This window comes from Carassius gibelio, chromosome A22 (assembly GCF_023724105.1).
Source record: "Carassius gibelio isolate Cgi1373 ecotype wild population from Czech Republic chromosome A22, carGib1.2-hapl.c, whole genome shotgun sequence".
Taxonomy (NCBI): domain Eukaryota; kingdom Metazoa; phylum Chordata; class Actinopteri; order Cypriniformes; family Cyprinidae; genus Carassius; species Carassius gibelio.
This window is the reverse complement of record NC_068392.1, coordinates 18319287-18338429: the sequence shown is the minus strand read 5'-3', so window position 1 is coordinate 18338429 and position 19143 is coordinate 18319287. Positions and strand designations below refer to the sequence as shown.

At 36.6% G+C, this 19143-nt stretch overlaps 2 protein-coding genes across 9 annotated transcripts in view; both read left to right on the top strand.

The window, feature by feature from the left end:
- The first annotated feature begins 6610 nt into the window (after nucleotides 1-6610).
- LOC127943031 (Fc receptor-like B) overlaps nucleotides 6611-19143 on the top strand; it is a 78431-nt gene continuing 65898 nt past the window's right edge. Inside the window, exon 1 of the mRNA XM_052539130.1 lies at nucleotides 6611-6706. The gene's annotated coding sequence lies outside the window, so the exon portion shown is untranslated. The remainder of the gene's footprint in view (nucleotides 6707-19143) is intronic.
- Nucleotides 6656-19143, top strand: part of LOC127943028 (Fc receptor-like protein 5) — a 37187-nt gene continuing 24699 nt past the window's right edge. For 2 of the 8 annotated variants that reach the window (XM_052539123.1, XM_052539121.1), the window contains exons 1-8: nucleotides 6700-6855; nucleotides 7416-7451; nucleotides 7951-8223; nucleotides 8296-8427; nucleotides 8594-8764; nucleotides 12278-12559; nucleotides 13518-13757; nucleotides 13842-13867. In XM_052539123.1, coding sequence (XP_052395083.1) covers nucleotides 6825-6855; nucleotides 7416-7451; nucleotides 7951-8223; nucleotides 8296-8427; nucleotides 8594-8764; nucleotides 12278-12559; nucleotides 13518-13757; nucleotides 13842-13867 — 1191 coding nt within the window. In that variant the 5' untranslated portion in view covers nucleotides 6700-6824. Of the gene's footprint in view, nucleotides 6856-7415; nucleotides 7452-7950; nucleotides 8224-8295; nucleotides 8428-8593; nucleotides 8765-12277; nucleotides 12560-13517; nucleotides 13758-13841; nucleotides 13959-15151; nucleotides 15254-15512; nucleotides 15570-15732; nucleotides 17941-19143 lie in introns of those variants that run through there. The other 6 variants (XM_052539124.1, XM_052539122.1, XM_052539128.1 and 3 more) reach the window with 5 other exon arrangements.

Here is a 19143-nt window from a genome sequence, read left to right as displayed (position 1 = left end):
ATCAATTATTACAGTTAGTATGCAGTTATATGCAATTTTAAACAATTCTTGAGTTGTTTCTTGTTTTTGTTTTTTGTTCTTGAATGCATAGCCAATGAATTCACATGTGATTCTTTTTTAACTCATCCTGTGGTTCTGACTGCAGTGTGGAAATGCTGCATGTTAGCGTTCACATGGTGAGAACCACAGGCTTTGGTGGCATTAATGGTTTGTGAACACTGCTGAACAGGAAGACATGGTGTCAAATGATGAATAGAGTTGTGAAACACAAGAATAGCTTTAAAAGTTCTGAGAAATATTTTACAAAATGTGTTTGTGAAATTTGGCTTGAATGATACATTTTAGTGTCTAAGCAACTGAGAAAAACTGGAATAAGAATAGAGATTAAAAAAAAAGAAATAAAAATAAAGCGTTATAAACTGCAGATCCGGATACAGGTCCAAAATCATGTTAAAAATTATTATGCTTCATTTACATAGCCTTCCTTATATGGGAACAGCCCATATATGGGTTCATTTGAAAGCTTAAATATGTATGTATTTTTATGATACTTAAAGCAGTTAAATTAAGCTTAGAAATGTATTTGTCCCACACGCACATTTCTGTCTAATGATTTCGAAGAATGTAGTGGCATCAAACAAAGTAAACTGGACTGTAGAACCTGAGTAAGAGACTTTATTCATCAAAAAAAAAAAAGTGCCTATGTTTTTTTGTGTGTGTTTATTGTAACATTTGAAATGTATAAAATGTTATTTATTAAGAATTACACTTATATTTTGTAGTTCAAATGGTTTTCTTTAAGAAAAAATGTCTGCAATTCAATTATTTCCTCCATTCTGTGTGTAGGGTAAACATTTGAATTAGAAAAATTTAGGTGAAAGAAGCCAAAAAATAAAAATAAAAACACCGGCCCTAGGGGATTAACCAAATATGAGTGATGGTGATATTGACATTTAAATTAAATTAAAACTATTATGTGTTCAAAATTACTGGCATTTATCATTCTGCAAGAAGCACTAACAAAACAAGATCTGAAAACCACAAAAAATGAGCTTCTCACATTGCATGTGGTTTATTTGCCATCTTGACACCATCAGCTAGAAACTCTTAGTAATGTGTCTTAATGCAAACTATTTGTTCGTTCTCTTGTACTTCCTCTTTCACATCATTCTCTCAGTTAAATATTAATGCTTGTCTGATGTCAGCTATATCTTTCTTCAGATTTTCCCGACTACATCGCTACACAATCAACAGTGTGAAACATTCAGTGACCAGTGTAGTCTGCACTGTCGCCTGAAGTGTGAAACAAATAACGCATTCTATGGAGCCACGAAAAGCGTAGCCGCTTGCTAACGATAGCCAGTACATGAAAGTTTACTTACCACATAAACAGAGTAATGAAGGTTTGAGGACAATAGTTGGTCAAGTGCTGGCAAAAAAAGAAATGAGTGTTTTTTGAAAATGAGTAAAGACTGTTCGAATTGAGGTCATTCCACCAGCTGGGCACAGTCCAGGAAAAGGTCTGTGAGAGTGATTTTGAACTTCTTTGGGATGGCACCACAAGGCGCCATTCACTTGCAGAACGCAAACTTCTGGAGGGCGCATAAATTTGAACTAGTGAGTTTAGGTATAATGGTGCCATGCCAGTGGTCGTCTTGTAGGCAAGCATCAGTACCTTGAATTTGATGCGAGCAGCTACTGGTAGCCAGTGTGACCTGATGAGGAGAGGAGTAACGTGAGCTTTTTTGGCTCATTGCAGACAACCCTCCCTGCTGCATTCTGGATCAATTGCAGAGGCTTGACAGTACATGCAGGAAGTACCCGCCAGGAGAGCATTACAATAGTCCAGTCTAGATAGAACAAGAGCTTGGACAAGAAGTTGGGTGGCTTGCTCTGACAGGAAGGGTCTAATCTTCCTAATGTTGTTTAAGGCAAAACTGCAGGACCGGGTCATTGTAGCAACGTGGTCTGTGAAGCTTAACTGATGATCCATCACAACTCCTAGGTTTCTGGCTGTCCTGGAAGGAGTTATGGTTGACGAACCCAGCTGTATAGAGTAATTCTGATGAAATGATGAGTTAGCTTCTGTCTTAGTAAGGTTGAGCTGAAGGTTATGGTCATTCATCCAGCTAGAAATGTCACTCAGACAGGCTGAAATGTGAGCAGCTACCGTCGGGTCATCTGGTTGGAATGAGAAGTAGAGTTGGGTGTCATCAGTGTAGCAGTGATAAGAAAAGCCATACTTCTGAATTACAGATCCTATTGGCGTCATGTAGATGGAGAAGAGAAGTGGTCCAAGTACTGAGCCTTGAGGAACCCCAGTAGTAAGTTGTTTTGACTTGAAACTTCACCCCTCCAAGACACGCTGAAGGATGTATCGGAGAGGTAGGACTTCACCCACAGGAGTGTGGTTCCAGAGATGCCCATCTTTCTGAGGGTAGACAGGAGAATCTGGTGATTAACAGTGTCAAAAGCAGCAGAAAGGTCCAGTAAGATGAGTACCCAGGACTTTGAAGCTGCTCTTGCTAGTCGCAGGGCTTCAGTAACCGAGAGCAGAGCAGTCTCAGTTGAGTGGCCACTTTTGAAGCCAGATTGGTTGCTGTCCAGGGGGTTGTTCTGTACAAGGAACATAGAAAGCTGGTTTAACAACTCACTCAAGTGTTTTTTTAATGAATGGAAGAAGGGATACCGGTCTGTAATTTTCAAGAAGTGCTGAATTTAGAGATGGTTTCTTAAGGAGAGGAGAGACTGATACATACTTAGGTCAGTAAAGTTTTTTGATTTCTGCCATTTCCTCTCTGCAGCCCTGAGTTTAGAGCAATGTTCACGGAGAGCATCGGACAGCCAGGGGGCTGATGGGGTGGTGCGTGCTGGTCTACAAGACAGTGGGCAAAAGTTGTCCATGCAAGATGTTAGAGTGGAGCAAAGAGTGTGAGTAGCACTGTTTGTGTCCAGAGCTGAAAACTGAGAGGGTGAAGGAAGTGAGGATGAAACCATAAAGAATAGGCGATGTGGAGAGGGTGAGCATAGGTTCCGTATCCTCAGGAAAGTTTGACAGTAACACATCCAAGTCCTTCAGGAAATTTCCCAATTGACCTAGGGAATGATAAATGACCACAAAGTGGATTTTAACAGGGTGGGTTACAGTAATGGCATGTGATTCCTCTACACCTCCCAGTCGTACGAGGGGTGTGGGAACAAGTGAAATTAGTGGAGAGGGCTGCGAGAGTTGCAGTATCTTCAGGTTTGATCCAAGTCTCAGTTAGGGCCATGAGGATGAGACAGGAATGAATAGCAATAGAATAAATGAAATATGGTTATTTAACTGCAGACTGGCAGTTCCAGAGACCAACTGGAATAGAGAGTGTCATAGTAGAGGACAGGCCGCAGATTTTTGGGATAGCAATACTCCTTGTCTGTGTCCTTGCTTGGTTGAGTCACGCAGGTAGAGTCGATGGTTTTACTCGTCGCTCTTTATGCGAGGGCTGCCACGACAGCTGCCACTGTGAAACTACCACTTTTATATTTGTACCTGTTATTATTATTGAAGTCAGCTGACCACACCTCACTATTTAGCAGATCAAAACTGGGGAGTCCCGTGATAGGCAAAAGCGAAAACAAGTGGCACTTCAGCATGTATTTACCACAGTAAAAACACAGAAAATTAAACAAAGTTTCCAAGCAGCAACGATGGCACAGTAGTTTAATGAGAAAATGAGCAAAACACTTACAAACTGCTGTCCTTATCTGTTGCTCGACAGTTAATTAAGTAGTTTCACTGGCTATGGCCAGGCCTCACTATTTAGCAAACCAAAACTGGGGAGTCCAAGGTATAACCCGGTTAAAAAAGCATGAGGTGATAAGTGATGATTGTAGTAGGCCTATCATTTAATTATCAGAGCATATAAACAGTGTGATTAAAAAGGTTGAAATTCATTAAAAAAGTTATTATAAAAATGTTAAAAAGCCGTCTAAAAATTATGTTTATTGTTTTATGGTAAAAGATAATGTATTTCTGAAAACTGTCCAAACCAGCATTTATGGGGTTAAAGGGTTAGTTCACCTAAAAAAAGACCTCCATTAATCTTCTGAACACAGTTTAAGATATTTTAGATTTAGTCCGAGAGCTCTCAGTCCCTCCATTGAAGCTGTGTGTACGGTCTACTGTCCATGTCCAGAAATGTAAGAAAAACATCATCAAAGTAGTCCATGTGACATCAGAGGGTCCGTTAGAATATTTTGAAGCAACGAAAATACATTTTGGTCCAAAAATAGCAAAAACTTCAACTTAATTCAGTATTGTCTTCTCTTCCGTACTGTACTGTACATCTTAAACTGTGTTCAGAAGATGAACGGAGGTCTTACGGGTTTGGAACGACATGAGGGTGAGTTATTAATGACATAATTTTCATTTTTGGATGAACTAACTCTTTAAATTTAGCTAAGCGTTAATATTAGCAGTAACACAAAAAGTAAAAAACACAGGAAATGAAACAAAGTTTCCTAGCAACAACAATCATGCAGTAGTCTAATGAGAAAGTTACACTAACAGAGAGAGCAGGTCATCTGTAACTCTGATGAGAGCAGTCTCAGTACTATGATACGGTCTAAATCCTGACTGGAAATCCTCACAGATACCATTTCTCTGAGAGGAGACTGCCTTAAATTTAAGATTTAAGTAAAATGAGTAAAAGTGTTTTTTTTTGTTTGTTTGTTTGTTTGTTTTTATACAAGAGGCTGGTTTAGGGTCTAAGTCTAACATACATGATGTTGATTAAGCTGATTTAAAAGATTCACACATTTCTTCTTCTCCTACAGCAGAGAATGAGTGGAACTGTTCCTCAGGAGATCTATAGTGACCTGTCTGTGAAGGTGGATTCATTAAGATTGAAAAAATAATCATTGCATTAGTTTTAATGCTCATCCCTGGCCTTGGTGTATGAATATTAAACTGTGTTCACACGTATAAATATATCAGTGTCAGAGGCCTGACAGAATAGAAATAGGTTGATGTTAAGATCATATTTGTGGTTTGGTTTGTTCTGTTTCCGCTCCACCACACTAACCAGTGAGAGAGGAGCTGTTGTTGTTCACTTTATTGGCATGTAAATACTTAAGTAAGGAACAATTGCCTACAAATAAATGACAGATGATTTATTTAAAGGGATCCCACCTGTTTTTGAACTTATATCGCAATTGTGAGTAGGATTATTTCTTCCGCATCTCCTCCAACGCATCCTGTGCTAGTTTCAGCATGTTATTTTAAAGCTGGTAATGGAGGCTTGAGCTGTTGATAGCATTCTAATGCAGTTATTAATGAAGTCATTAGAAAGAGAGCGAGAGAGACAGACATACACAGAGAGAGAGAAAGAGAGAGAGCATGACCTCTGTGCATCTCTAAACAGCTCTGTCTCCTCACTGGTGAGAAATTTCATGTGTAACGTTAGCCTTTAAGTTGCTAGACTAGATAGGCTAACTGATAAAATCATCAGGGCAGCTATGACACCTTTTTGTGCAAACTGCGTGACCATTATTACTGTTAACTGTGTAAGTGATATGTAACTGTAAAGTGGTCAGGAGAGCTGCCTGGAACTAGAGGCTGACATGTTTTCGTGACTCTCACGGGTCACAGGAATCACGCGGGATTGGAAACAAAATCAATATTAATCACAGGATTGGGACGGGACAGGAAATGTCAGCTGGAGAGGGCAGGACAGGGAATCATAATAACACTTTGATCCCCAACTTTATACACAAATATAGCTTATCTTCTAAATAAATAATCTCTAAACTTTAGGCCTATATTTTAATTTTGAACTCAATTTTAATTGCCCTGTCTCTTTATGTTCTTCTGTTTGTTAGCTTTGGTGTGAATGATGTTCATGTGATGGACAGATTATTATTGGATGATCTATGTCATACAGTAGCGTACATCGGGCAGGACGTCCACAAGCCCACTTATCATTCATAGACCTCAAATATAGCTTTTCATCTAAAAGATGTAATAACTTTACATGGTCGCTCAATCTAATGTTAACCAACAGAAATGTGTGCTATTGAAGTGTGTGTGGAAACTGAACAGCGGCGCTCGAAGATGGAGGCACCTCTCACTTGCTCTTAAAATATATTTGGTCATACAAATAAAAGTAATAAATCTTTTGAATCTGTCAAGACTGTTTATTTGTGTGCATTCAGAATAACAAAGAAACGTTGTGCTTCTGTAAAATAATTAAAGCAAACAAGATTTCGGTCATGTGAACTAGAGCAAGAAACTTTGAAATTGTGTTTATGAAAAAATAAATCTATAGAGAGTGAAATGTCTACTTTCAAATGAGCAATAAAAGATAAAGTAGATAAAGTGTGTGCTAGCATGGATGATTTGCATGAAATTTAATGTGTGTGTGCAATGCACAATGTGCAATGTATAAGATGGCTTTTGTTCAATAAATTATTTTTTTACTGGAACTGACAGATTCCTGCAAAAAACAACAACAACAACAACATTGCAGTGGGGGGGTGGGGCGGGAATCATTCTTCCGGGATTGGGACGGGATTTTTTTTTGTTTTTTTGGGAGAGGGACTGGAGAGATTTGTAAATCCATGGATCATGACAACATTTCTGTAGAAAACTTGGATGTTTTTCAGTGGGACATTTTGTGAAAACAAGATTATCAACATTATCAAACAATCTTCTGTAACACATGAGGTACACTTGTGTGTCTTTAATCTGTCTGAGGTTTCTAAAGATCTGACCACAGGTTTGAGGAAGTCTTGAGTCTTTAACACACTCTGTGTCTTTAAGCGTCTGACATCATTCAGTCAGTATGGAGCTCAGTCCACTTCCTCTTCTGCTCTGTGAGTATTATTCTCTCTTAATGTGTTTCAGTGGATAGTTATTATATGATGTAAATGATCAAGTGTTTTTGTGTTTCTAGATTTATGTCTTTTCTGTCTGATCTCAGAGTTTCAAACCCAGCTGTAGTTCATGATATATGATGTATTCACTAAACTCAAATATGAGTGAAAGATGAGTTTGAGAGAGGAAGTGTGCAGTTAGTGCTGTTTGTGAAAGAGAAATGCTCTCTGTTGTGTTGTAGATCAGTGTGTTTGCTCAGTGATTCAGTTTTGTGATGTGTAATGCTGTTGAATCAGTTCTGTTGGTTTGTTTTGCAGTTATTGTTGCTGTTGTTGTAATATTCACTAGTTCACAGTTAGTAAGAGTTTGTCTTTATTCTTCTGCTCGTGATCAGACTGTTGGAGTGAAGTTCCCTAAACACTTCTCTGCTGTGATCAAATCTATAAAATACCAGTCAGATGATTTCATGTTTATCTAGACACATATACAGACCCAGTTTATCTTTATAATTATCAGCTCAATGTTCACATTGTAATGAGGTTTCTCTTTGTGTTTTTAGTGCTGATCTCAAAAATCTTCTCTCAACATACTGAAGGTGAGTCGATTTGATTCATATATTTCATGAAACATAACTGATTCTACAGTAACTGTTACAGACTAGTTGAGGAATGACTTACATTTTATCATGATTAGAAATGCACCCTTTTAACAAGTTGAATTATCAGTCTCAAAAGCAGCAGATATGTTTCTTATATTCTCTGTGAAATCTATCTGCGTTCTGAGTAGTTTTAGTCATAGACTTCAGTAGATAGAACCTTTTTGTTTTTTCAATAAAAAATACCAAAATGTACACAACTTAAAATAAAACATCACATAATGTAAATAAATTTTAGCAGAATAAGAATATGTAAATAACTCAATTTTGACAAAAATGTCAGATAGAACCTTATAATAGCAAGGGGACGAAAGACTATAACAGCCATAGAGAACAACACTTCAGTCTCATCTGATTTATGTGTGTTTTAGACTCAAGTATCTGTTCATACAGTGAAAGCAGTATGTTATTTTTATTGTGAATTGTTGTCATTGTACAGAAAAACCAAAAGCCACATTGAGCATCAAACCTGCTCAACATGTGTTCAGAGGAGAGACAGTCACTCTCAGATGTGATGTATATAGTGAAGGAGTCTCTAGCTGGGAGTACAGATGGTATAAAGAAGGTTCAGGCCATGTTTTCAGTGAACTACAGGAAGTCACATTCAGTTCTGTTACTGAGTCTGACGCAGGTGAATACTCCTGTTATGTAGTAGAGAGAGACAGATCACGCATCTCACCCCTCAGTGACGATGTTACACTGACAGTATCAGGTGAGATTGATCATCTCTTCACATACACACACAAGTTTAACATGTTGTTAATGAGTGATTTCTCATCTTCAGTTCCCAGAGCAGTGTTAAGTGTTTCTCCACAGAAGTGGTTGACTGAAGGAGATTCAGTGACTCTGATCTGTCAGGTTAATGGTTCCTCTACAGACTGGACATTCAGCTGGTTCACTGAAACTCTCTCATCAGGTAAGATATCATGTGATTCATGTAGTAACATCTGAATAAACTGGCTTCATAAACAAACAGAGAGATTAAACATATTGAATCATTCTGAATACTCTTATTATACCAACAATGGTCATTTATAAGACTCTCATTTCTTGAGGTAACTGCACATTTTCACTTCATACAGACAACAGAAAGCATTTAAAGCGTCTCTCAGACAGCAGCAGAGGAGCTGGAGGACACTACACTGTCAGTTCTGCTGATCTAAAACACACAGGAGTGTATGTGTGTTCAGCAGAGAGAGGAAAACCAGCCTATCACTCAACCATCAGCAACAAACAGCTACTGTGTGTCACTGGTGAGTTCAGACTGAACACAGAATGAATGAGACACTCTGGAGATATTTTTAGAGCTTGTCTTGAAATGTTTTCCTTTCATAATATACAGCTACTGATTAATGGTGTCAATGGAGAAAGATGCTTCTGCTGTCAGGTGTAGATACTGTATCTACTAGCAGAGTCTAAACAGACCAAACTAACCAACACAACCTTGATTCATGGGTCAGCTGCAAAAATGTAAAACATTAAAATCTAATACTGGAAAATCAGGTAACACTTTAGATTACAACCCGCTAAGAACTACATAAGTGTACTGTATTTACAGTGTATGTCTCTGTAATTATAGTGTACCAATAAAGAGCATATGTGTATGTATAAGCAGGGTTCTAAATTAACACCCGCCAACCCGCCAAATGCGGGTTAAAATTCATTTTTGCGGGTGTTAATTAAAACTTACTAGCCAGTTCGGCTGGTGATGCATGACATGAGGCTCTGTTCTCGGTCATTTATCCCCCTGGCAGCACTTCCTACATTTCCCACGAACACTGTGCTGTAATGCTACGTGATGACGTTTCATATGCTCATTGGCTGCACGCAGTTTGCAGTGAAACCAGCGCGAAAAAACATGGAAACGAATAGCGTCCATCAGAAAACACAAGGAAGAAGAATGAATGGAGCCAGAGCAGGGAGCATAGACTGAAAGAGGAGGGAGTTAGCTATTAAAGAAAAAAAAATTGAGATTAAACTAAATGTGGCGGTGGTTGGGACAGATTTCTGGGGGCGAAAAGAGGAACGAGGCAGGGGATGACGGAGAGCCCCGCACGTCACCTGTAGGAGAAAAAAAATCAATCCGTGACGACGGTTTTGCAATCCGTCCCTTCAGTTTATAAACCGTACTCACAAATTCATAAACTGTTCCCTCGGTTTAACAAATTGTACCCACAAATTCATAATCCGTGCGCACACTTTCACAATCCGTACCCTCGGATTTGTATTTGTAAACTGACACGCATTTGTAGCTCCGCCCCCACCGGCAGATTTATTTCTGTTTATTAAACATTATTTTTCATAGTATCCAATGAGTCCACGATCAGCATTCACAAATAGTCTTCTTTTTAGCGTTTATTTTAATAGTGATTATTATATTAATCACCAATAGGATAAGACACAGCCGCCTGTGTTTTATGACCAAAAAAAAAAAAAAAAAACGCTAAAAAGAAAAAGAAAATAAGGGTAAAAAGCAATACAAAACAAATAATATGCCGGTTATGTTTTCATTCCTTTTCTCTCTAACTGAATGCAATGTTATTTTCGGCCTCATTATTTATTAATAACATTAACAGTGAAACATGCATCTAACTCCGACAGGTGGGGTGGATGGAGCTTGGTATAATAAAATCAGAAAAATAAGTCTTCATGCATGTTAAGAAAGAATTGTAGACAAGCATTTACAAAACTGTCAAAGTTTATTTAAAAATAAAGCAATTCATGAATTATTTTCTTGTAATCATTTATTTAGCCTACAAATTAAAATGATAAAAATAACTTTATTTTTATTTGTATCATTATTATATATTATTATACAGGTTATGCATAAGAATCTTTTATCCAAAACAATTTACAACAGGAACAGGAAAAAATTACTCCAGAGTTAGTCACAATGCCAGGTTTATTGTACAATAATAATCAGTTGCTATTATAAGATTATTCCTTTATTATTATTAAACCTATTCCACATAATAATATTCAATAAAACTGTATGTTAACAGGAGCTTGCTGCATGATTTCGTGAGTACGGTTTACAGATCCGTGGGAACGGATTGCGAAAGTGTGCGCACGGATTATGAATTTGTGGGTACGGATTCAAAAACCGAGGGTACGGTTTACAAAAACTGAGCGCACGGACTGGAAATTCGTGGGCACAATTTGTTAAACCAAGGTAACAGTTTATGAATTCGTGAGTACGGTTTATAAACTGATGTTTTTCATGCCAACAATGTTAATAAAATGATCAAATGCATTTAGTGGCACTCAAAATTTGTTATTTTTACCGAAAAAAAAAAATGGCTAGTGGAAATTCTGATTGGCTGGTAACTTTAGAAAGTTACCAGCCACATTGGCTGGTGATCAAAAAAGTTAATTTAGAACCCTGTGTATAAGGGAACAAAATTTGGGGAATAAGGGGTTAACAACCAGATATACAACCTGCAAAGAACTGCGTAAGTAAACTGAAGTTACAGTTTTTGTGATTATAGTGCACCTATTCAGTAACTCAGTGTAGATATAGAGGAATAATACGTGATGTTTGGGGAATAAAGTAGTAACAACCTGTAACATTACTCATCATTTATACAGTAAGTATTTTGAAACCTATTCTAATATTACATGATATGTAAGGCCTAAACAACAATCTTATGTTTGATATCGATTTAGAAAGACAATATTCTTTTTTATAATTTTATATTGATATTTTATTATTGTCATTTTTAACCATTCTATTATTAAAGGAGACATGATGGAGACTGAACAATAAAACTGGACATCTAGTGAAATGAGTTAATGAGTTTCTGCTATGATTTATAATTCACGAGTCTACTTACCTTATGAAAGCTTATTCACCGATCTCAGCAACTTCACACGAGCAGCTTCATAACACAACTATCACCAAATAACTGTGTATGATATATCATCAAGGTTCAGTTTGAAACAAGCTCACCTCTTTCCAGCTGTTCGCAGAAAAATACATACAACATTTATATTTCAGTGGATGTAAACTGTGATGTTTTGTAGCAAAAAAATAACATAAATAAATAATAATAATAATAATAATAATAAAAAGGAGATTTGGCCATCGATTAATTAAATTAAACTAGTGTAATATTTTTTTCTGTAATTACTGTATAAATATACCCTTGTTCTGTGTCTAAGTCCACCTTGTTCCCCTTTTATTCCCCAAACTTAGCATATTGTTCCCTTATACCTGCACAGAGGGGCTGAATGGGTAAACTATAATTTCAGAAACAATGATACAGTAAATTCTGTTTACTGACGTAGTTCTTTGCAGCTTGTAATCTAAAGCATTACCTAAAATTGTCATAAAAAGCTAAAATATGACTACCGTGCCACAAAAGTGTTACTTACACAAGTGAACTTGAGGGAACATAATTAAATGTATAATCTGATCTATTTAATAAACAGAGTTTTCATTATGAAATTGTACGTCATTGACCAGACCTTGATTCTAGGTAAATGAAAGGTTATTAGTAAAATGACTAGTAACAGCTTATGGAGGTTTTTGTTGGCTGTCACAGTTGTCTTTGGCTTTCTGATGGCATAATGACAGATTTATCAAGGTTCAATTTTGATTATGAATTTTAAATTGAAATACTCAGTGATGACTTATGGATTTCAGATATTACAACTTTAATATTTATCTGAAAAGCTGATTCTGAAACTATTTAGGCTGTGTGAAGTAAAATCAATAAAAGTGTCTTGAGTTGATTTCTGAAGTGTAGTTGTAATTTTCTTCTCAGGTGTTTCTCCTCCAGTCTCTCTGATCGTCAGTCCCAGCAGAACTCAACACTTCACATCTGTCTCTCTCTCTCTGAGCTGTGAGGAGCAGAGTAACTCTGGTGGGTGGAGAATGAGAAGATACACAGACAGATGGGGGCTGGAAGATTGTTCATCATCTCTGTGGGGATCACAAGCAGGATCTACATGTACAATCAGATCCACCAGCACAGGTGACGCTGGAGTGTACTGGTGTGAGTCTGAATCTGGAGAGAAAACTCATCCTGTTAATATCACTGTACACCGTGAGTCTGTGTTTCTGTGTTTATTCAGTTCACAAAGCCCTCATTTTATAATTCAGATATAAATAGACTTAATTTATATAAACTTATATAAATGTCTATTCTATATAATTTGTATAAATTTCTATTAACTAAATATATTTATTATAAAAGAAAATTGATATCTATAAATAGATATAAATGCGTTCTTCAAGTGGTAGAGCATTGCATTAGCAATGTGTTCGAATCCCAGGAACACATTTTAGGAGAAAATGTTAGCCTGAATGCATTGTAAGTCGCAAAGCATCTGCTAAATGCATAAATGTAAATTTAAATAGACAGATTTTGATCTCAATTCATTCACCCATGTGATCTTATTCCTAAATATCAATGAGTCTGCAAGACTATTAACCCTTTGAGTATTAAACCATTGCTCAAACTCTGAGTTTTGTCATTTAAAAAATAAAAATGATTGTGATTCTCAGTTTATCCAGAACCGTGCAGCTCTTGTTGGTCACTCTTATGTCATGTAAACAAATAAATGTTTATTTGTTATTTGTTTACATATATTTCATAAACCCCGAGTTTGAGAACAATGAGTCTGAATTTGAAAAAATAATTAATAGTATAATTTTTCTTTTGATAAAAAGTGAAAACAGATCCCACAGACCCAAGCACCATACAAGGGTTAAATGATCTTTTCCTGATTAATTTTATTTTGTGGATTATTTTAATGTTGAATAGATGTTGCTTTTATTGTATTACTGCCTTTTAATTTATGATTGTCATTCATTTGTAAGTTGTTCTTGAGTGTTTTTGAATGGCAGCTCTAAAGAAAATGCTTTTATTATTATTATTATTATTATTATTATTATTATTGTTGTTGTTATTATTATTATTTATTATTATTATTATTATTATTATTATTGTCACCACACTGATTCTTACTGTTCATCAGCTGATGTTTGCTCTGTTTCTGTAGTTGTTGTGATTCTGGAGAGTCCTGTTCATCCTGTGACTGAAGGAGAGACTCTGACTCTACTCTGTTTAGATAAATACTCAACTCCAAACCTCAGAGCTGATTTCTATAAAGATGGGACACTCATCCAGAATAATATTACAGAGATGATCATCTCTACTGTCTCAAAGTCAGACGAGGGTTTCTACTCCTGCAAACACAGAGAGAGAGGAGAGTCACCCGAGAGCTGGATCTCAGTCACAGGTGAGAGTAGGAACTGTAAACACTACTGAAATGTTTCTGTGTAATATACAGCACTAATATGACTGTACAATGTGTTGATCTCAGCTTCCTCCAGAACATCAGGATCTGATCTCAATCCTGTGATAGTTGGAGTGACTGCTGGACTCACAGTTTTGATCATTGTCGTCTTGGTCATGCTGTGGCGCTACAGAAACAACAAAGGTTCATCTTCTGCCAGATTAAGTATTATTGAAGCCAATTAAATATTGAGCTAGTGTTCACACCTCCCTTTTTAGAAAAGGGTGTAGTTTCAATATCCTGTTCTGATGATTTGTGCTCCAATTGAAACAGTAGGTAACACAATGTGACAACAAAACATGCTACCCATCAGATTCTGCTTTATTAAAGCCTACACCTACAGTACCCTTACAGTAATGCAAATACAGTAATTATGTGTTGTTCAGCATGAAACATGCACAGTGAGTCCTGGTAGGACAATCTGACGGGGTAAGATGAAACGTTAGGACACCTGACATAATAATGCTGACCTTTGCAAATAACAACTATTATTACAAGCTCTTTACAGAAAACACACTTGCTTTATAATCCGTTATCTGATTTTACTGTGCATAACAAATGTGTGTTTATGAAATACACAGATGGGGAGCATGGAGAGATGAAAAAATAATGATATAGCTGGATTTCTATTAATGCTAATTCTGGTAGGATGTGAAGTCAGCGTCACTGAAAACAGACAGAGACGATTGTAGCGTTACATTTAGCTAATTGATCCTCTTCCAGAAGCAATCTTTGCACAACTCCAGCTCTGAACTGACCCTCGATTGTGAGGCTGTCCGAAGTAAAATGATTGGCAAAAATATATAGGACTTTAATATTATTTTTAGGACATTTACATATTAATAGGACATTTCCTTTGAAAATTAAAAGTAAGCACTGTGTCAGCTTTCTGGCAGTGTAGATGCTACTAGACATATTACTGCCCTCCAAAGGTCAAAGTTTGAACTAAACTCTTATATACAGTCCTGTTTAATACAAAAACTGAAGAAATGCCTCAGAGATCAGTCTATGCTTGTCACTATGATAAAACAAAGAGGTAACAGAAACCACTTCAACTCCAAAAAAGTGCTTTTCTTTTTAAATGATACTTTTAGCACTCAAGGAAAACATGCCCTTCTGTTTCTACTGTTTGGTTGCATAGAAAAACAATGTCTACCCTTCATTTCCTTTCCCCATCCTCTCTTCCATTCTTTTATTAAGCCCTCTTTGCTTTAAAACACTGCAGCCACACAACTGTGTTCAAACACTTTATAAAAGTGTTTTTCTTCTTTGCATGATAGGAGATTAAAGTCATTTTTGACCCCCTTATTTTTCCTGAACAGTTTCTGTTTGTCTAGGTGGAAGATCTCAGTCTCGCTCTCGTGTGAGTCAACAGAAGAACAGCAGTCAGACATCAGAGAAGAACCAGAGTGAAGACGTATATACAGCACTCACGTCTGGTCAGTCTTTACTCATTAACCTTAAATATTTGATCATTAGTCTTTACAAAATGAGGTTATTCAATAGTTTCCACCTCTTCTAAAGCAATTTGATGTAATTCAGTTTCATTTCATTATCAATAATGCATGAAATATTTCACGTCACTTATAATGTTAATAGCACATGACATATTTATCTGACTTGAGCTATAATCAATGTCAACATGAAAGCAGTATTTTCTGTGGGCTTTAATTCTTATGATACATTAATTTATTACAGGAACTGCTCATATTTATGACTCTCTTGATGCCACAAGAAATAAAGACATAAGCACAGGTAACTAATGATGTTACAGAAGGTAATTATGTCAAGTTGATCGTTTAATAAGGCAGTAGTTATTTTATAAATAATCACATCTATCTTATATTTTACTGGGATATTTGCAGAGCAGATTCAGTTAAAACAAATGTCTTATTCTTTTCTCTGTTATTCATTGTAGACATTGTAAGTGGACGTACTGTAAGAAAAAATAACCAGGACACTGAAGATCTCAATGAAGATGATTATTACAACACAGCAAAGACAAAGTACATGTAGAAGCTTGGGTTCAAGGAACATCCTAAGCTCAAACATTTTACACAGTTATAGTTTAGTACCCTTAATATAAATGAAGTTGCTCCTGTTGTAACAGCTGTGCTCTGTATGTTAATGACGTTCTGACTCCTAATTGTCTGAGATGGTTCTCGGTGTCCCACACCCGCTCCCATTATACAACTGGTCACCATTTACTCAGGATGTGATCATCTCAAATGATCTAGAAACATAACGATTGACTGTCTTTCTACAATGAGCCCTTTTGGGAAATGAGCAACATCGAACATCTATTGTGGAGTAGAATCTGGGTCGGGGCAGACTATAGTTTCTTCCAGTCCCATCACAGCATCACACTCACTCCTGTTACCAGTGTTGGGCAAGCTACTTGGAAAATGTAGTGAGCTAAGCTACCAGTTACTCTACAGTAAATGAAGCTTCACTACACTGAAGCTACCCCCCTGGGAAATGTAGCAAGCTAAGCTACACCAACAGTAGCTTGCTACATCTAAGCTACTTTTAAAATTACATTTTTTATGTTGAACACGTTTTATTACAAGTCAATGCTATCTCAGTGCTCAAAACTGTCAGTCAAACAGATAGGCAGGTGTAATTGTTTAGTTTAATTGTTTTTTGTGTTCCTTATCAATTTGGCAACAAAACAATCAAAATACATGTAATTAACAATGTATGGGCATGCTTAATATACTGTAGGCCTTAGCAGAACAAAATGCAAGACCTCCAAACAGTACAAAAAAAATGGCCAGGCTGGACCCTGATAATTTTTACAATCTGAAAACATATTTTCTCTCTGTTATCTCGGTCAGTGTCATGTACAGACTCACTCCTCGGGATTAACTGTTCTCCGACCTCATCCTATGCCATCATTTCATCAAATAATTTTTTGCGTGACTGGCCAAGGAGTGGTACCATCCGGAGCAGAAGGTGGTGGTAATGCATCATAAAGATGGTTGGTTGCTATTCAGCGTAAACACGAACAAGATGAAGTAGCGCCGTCGCGTCACTACTGATCCAGGATCAGCGATCTTAGCAGTTGTATTTCCCGATTTGAGTTTGAGCTTCAGAAATGCTTGCGAAAATGTAGCTTGTGTGGAAGCTACCGCACTACTTGGAAAAAAAAGAGCTTCGCTACTAAAAAGCTATTTGATTCAGAAAGCAGCGAAGCTACGACCAAGCTACTGAGAAATGTAGTTAAACTAGAAGCTTCGCTGCTTGTAGCGACGCTACTGCCCAACACTGCCTGTTACACAGATTACACATCCCTTCATCCATTGGCAAAAAGAAATACACACATTTACTTGGGATTGGGAGAGGAGTAACTGAGAACCATAAAAGCAAATGGGATTATCTAAATGTACTAAACATTATGAGAGTTCAAACATAGCCAAAAGTCAAAAGTGTAAAAACATTGGCATTGTGTGTCTGTTCATGTGTTGTTTTCTTAATGTGTGTTCTTTCACTTTTATCAGTGTGTACATCCTTTATCCACATATGTGCATTCAGCAGACAATGTTCTGCACTGGAGGATTCTGAATATTCTGAATTATGTATTATTCATTGGAATTGTGTTGTTGAGGAAATTATGCAATTGTCCTATTGCACGTTTGCCTATTTCTTTATATGTAATACTTTTGTATTGCATCTGCATATATTGTAAGTATTTTGATTTGTAAAGTGGTTTATTAAGAAGAACACCACACGTTATATTATAATTATTTAAAAATATTAATTGAGCAAATATTTATAGCATATAATAGCAAAATTATAGCTATAAATGAAACATTAGTAAGAGCTTTGCTAAAGAAAAATGATGAAAAGTGATGTTACCGTAGAATGCTGTGTTGCAGACTCAGAACAGCAGGCATCAAATAAAAAAAAGAGTAGAAATATGAAAATTGAAAATTGAAGGCTTCTTAAAGGGAGCTTCTGAGGGTATTTACAGACCTCATGACATCACAAGACACTGAAATCCACCTGCTGTCTACAAGGGACTGAAGTGAAATGAGGAAACCAGATGTGGAACAGTTTCTCCGGTGCTAGCGGCCTTGACATTGATGCCTCTAAACACAAATTATAGGTCTTTGTTTTTATATATATATATATATATATATATATATATATATATATATGTGTGTGTGTGTGTGTGTATATATATATATATATATATATATATATATATATATATATATATATATATATGTGTGTGTGTGTGTGTGTGTGTGTGTTTATACTGGGGGGAATATAGATCATTGATTACTGGCCAGGATCAATGACCAATTGCTCATCCTAGACAATAAGTTCTAGACACGAGATTATAGTGTTTGATAGGTGAAACAGATCCTATAAAAACTTGAGTAGACTAAAATTGAGTACTATTAGAGTAGTAAAATTGTTTAGGCCCAGAAAGGGTTAAATTTGTACAAAATAAGTAAGAATCTTGTAAGTTAGATGCAAATGCTTACTGAGGTTGGAGAAGTCTTAAGGGGCTATAACCCTGTCATGTGGGGGACGTCCTGTTTGGTGGTAGTAAAGCCCACAAACATACAAGAGTATATGGTAACCGTGTGGTAAAAAGTATAGTAGTTTATTTCTCCCTTTGCATTTATTTTATTTTTATTTTCTGTTTTCTGTAAATTACCAAGTCAGAAGAAACAGTGAATACCTGCATTTTTCCTTGAGTCGTCAGTAGGTGGTGCTGTGTGCATTTTGCATGGGAAATACGCATGTGCTGTTTTCAGACCTTTTTGGGTGATGTGCAGGGAGCAACGTTGGGGAGATGCACACTCTCTGTAATCAGTGACATATTTAAGACCATCCAAGGGTACATATAGTATTTTTTTTTTAATTTCTGGATATATTTTAATTTCTGCATATATATATATATATATATATATATATATATATATTGCTTCTAAGGATGTCATTTCATTAAAGTTGTATTGTGTACGATAGTATGATGTCACACCATGCGGTGTAGGCCTGTGTAGCAGTCGATTCTGTTCCCCGCGGAATGTCTGTTCCCCTTTACGCAAACATACTATAATTCTTGCGTAGTTGCCGAGTTACTATCATAGACAGTAAAATAAATGGACACAGTGACCCCATTGGAACTCAATTGAGACAAGTGAAGCCCGTTTTTAGCGTTTTTTAGCACTTCCGTTTCTGAGGCGCAGACTCAAACGAAGCTTGACGACGTCAGCAACCTGTCTGACAGATGTAAATGTTCTAGTAGCTGTGCGTGCAAACTGCCATCGTTAATCTTGCGGAGACGGCGAGCTTGAGCGGGGAGTTCTTTGTC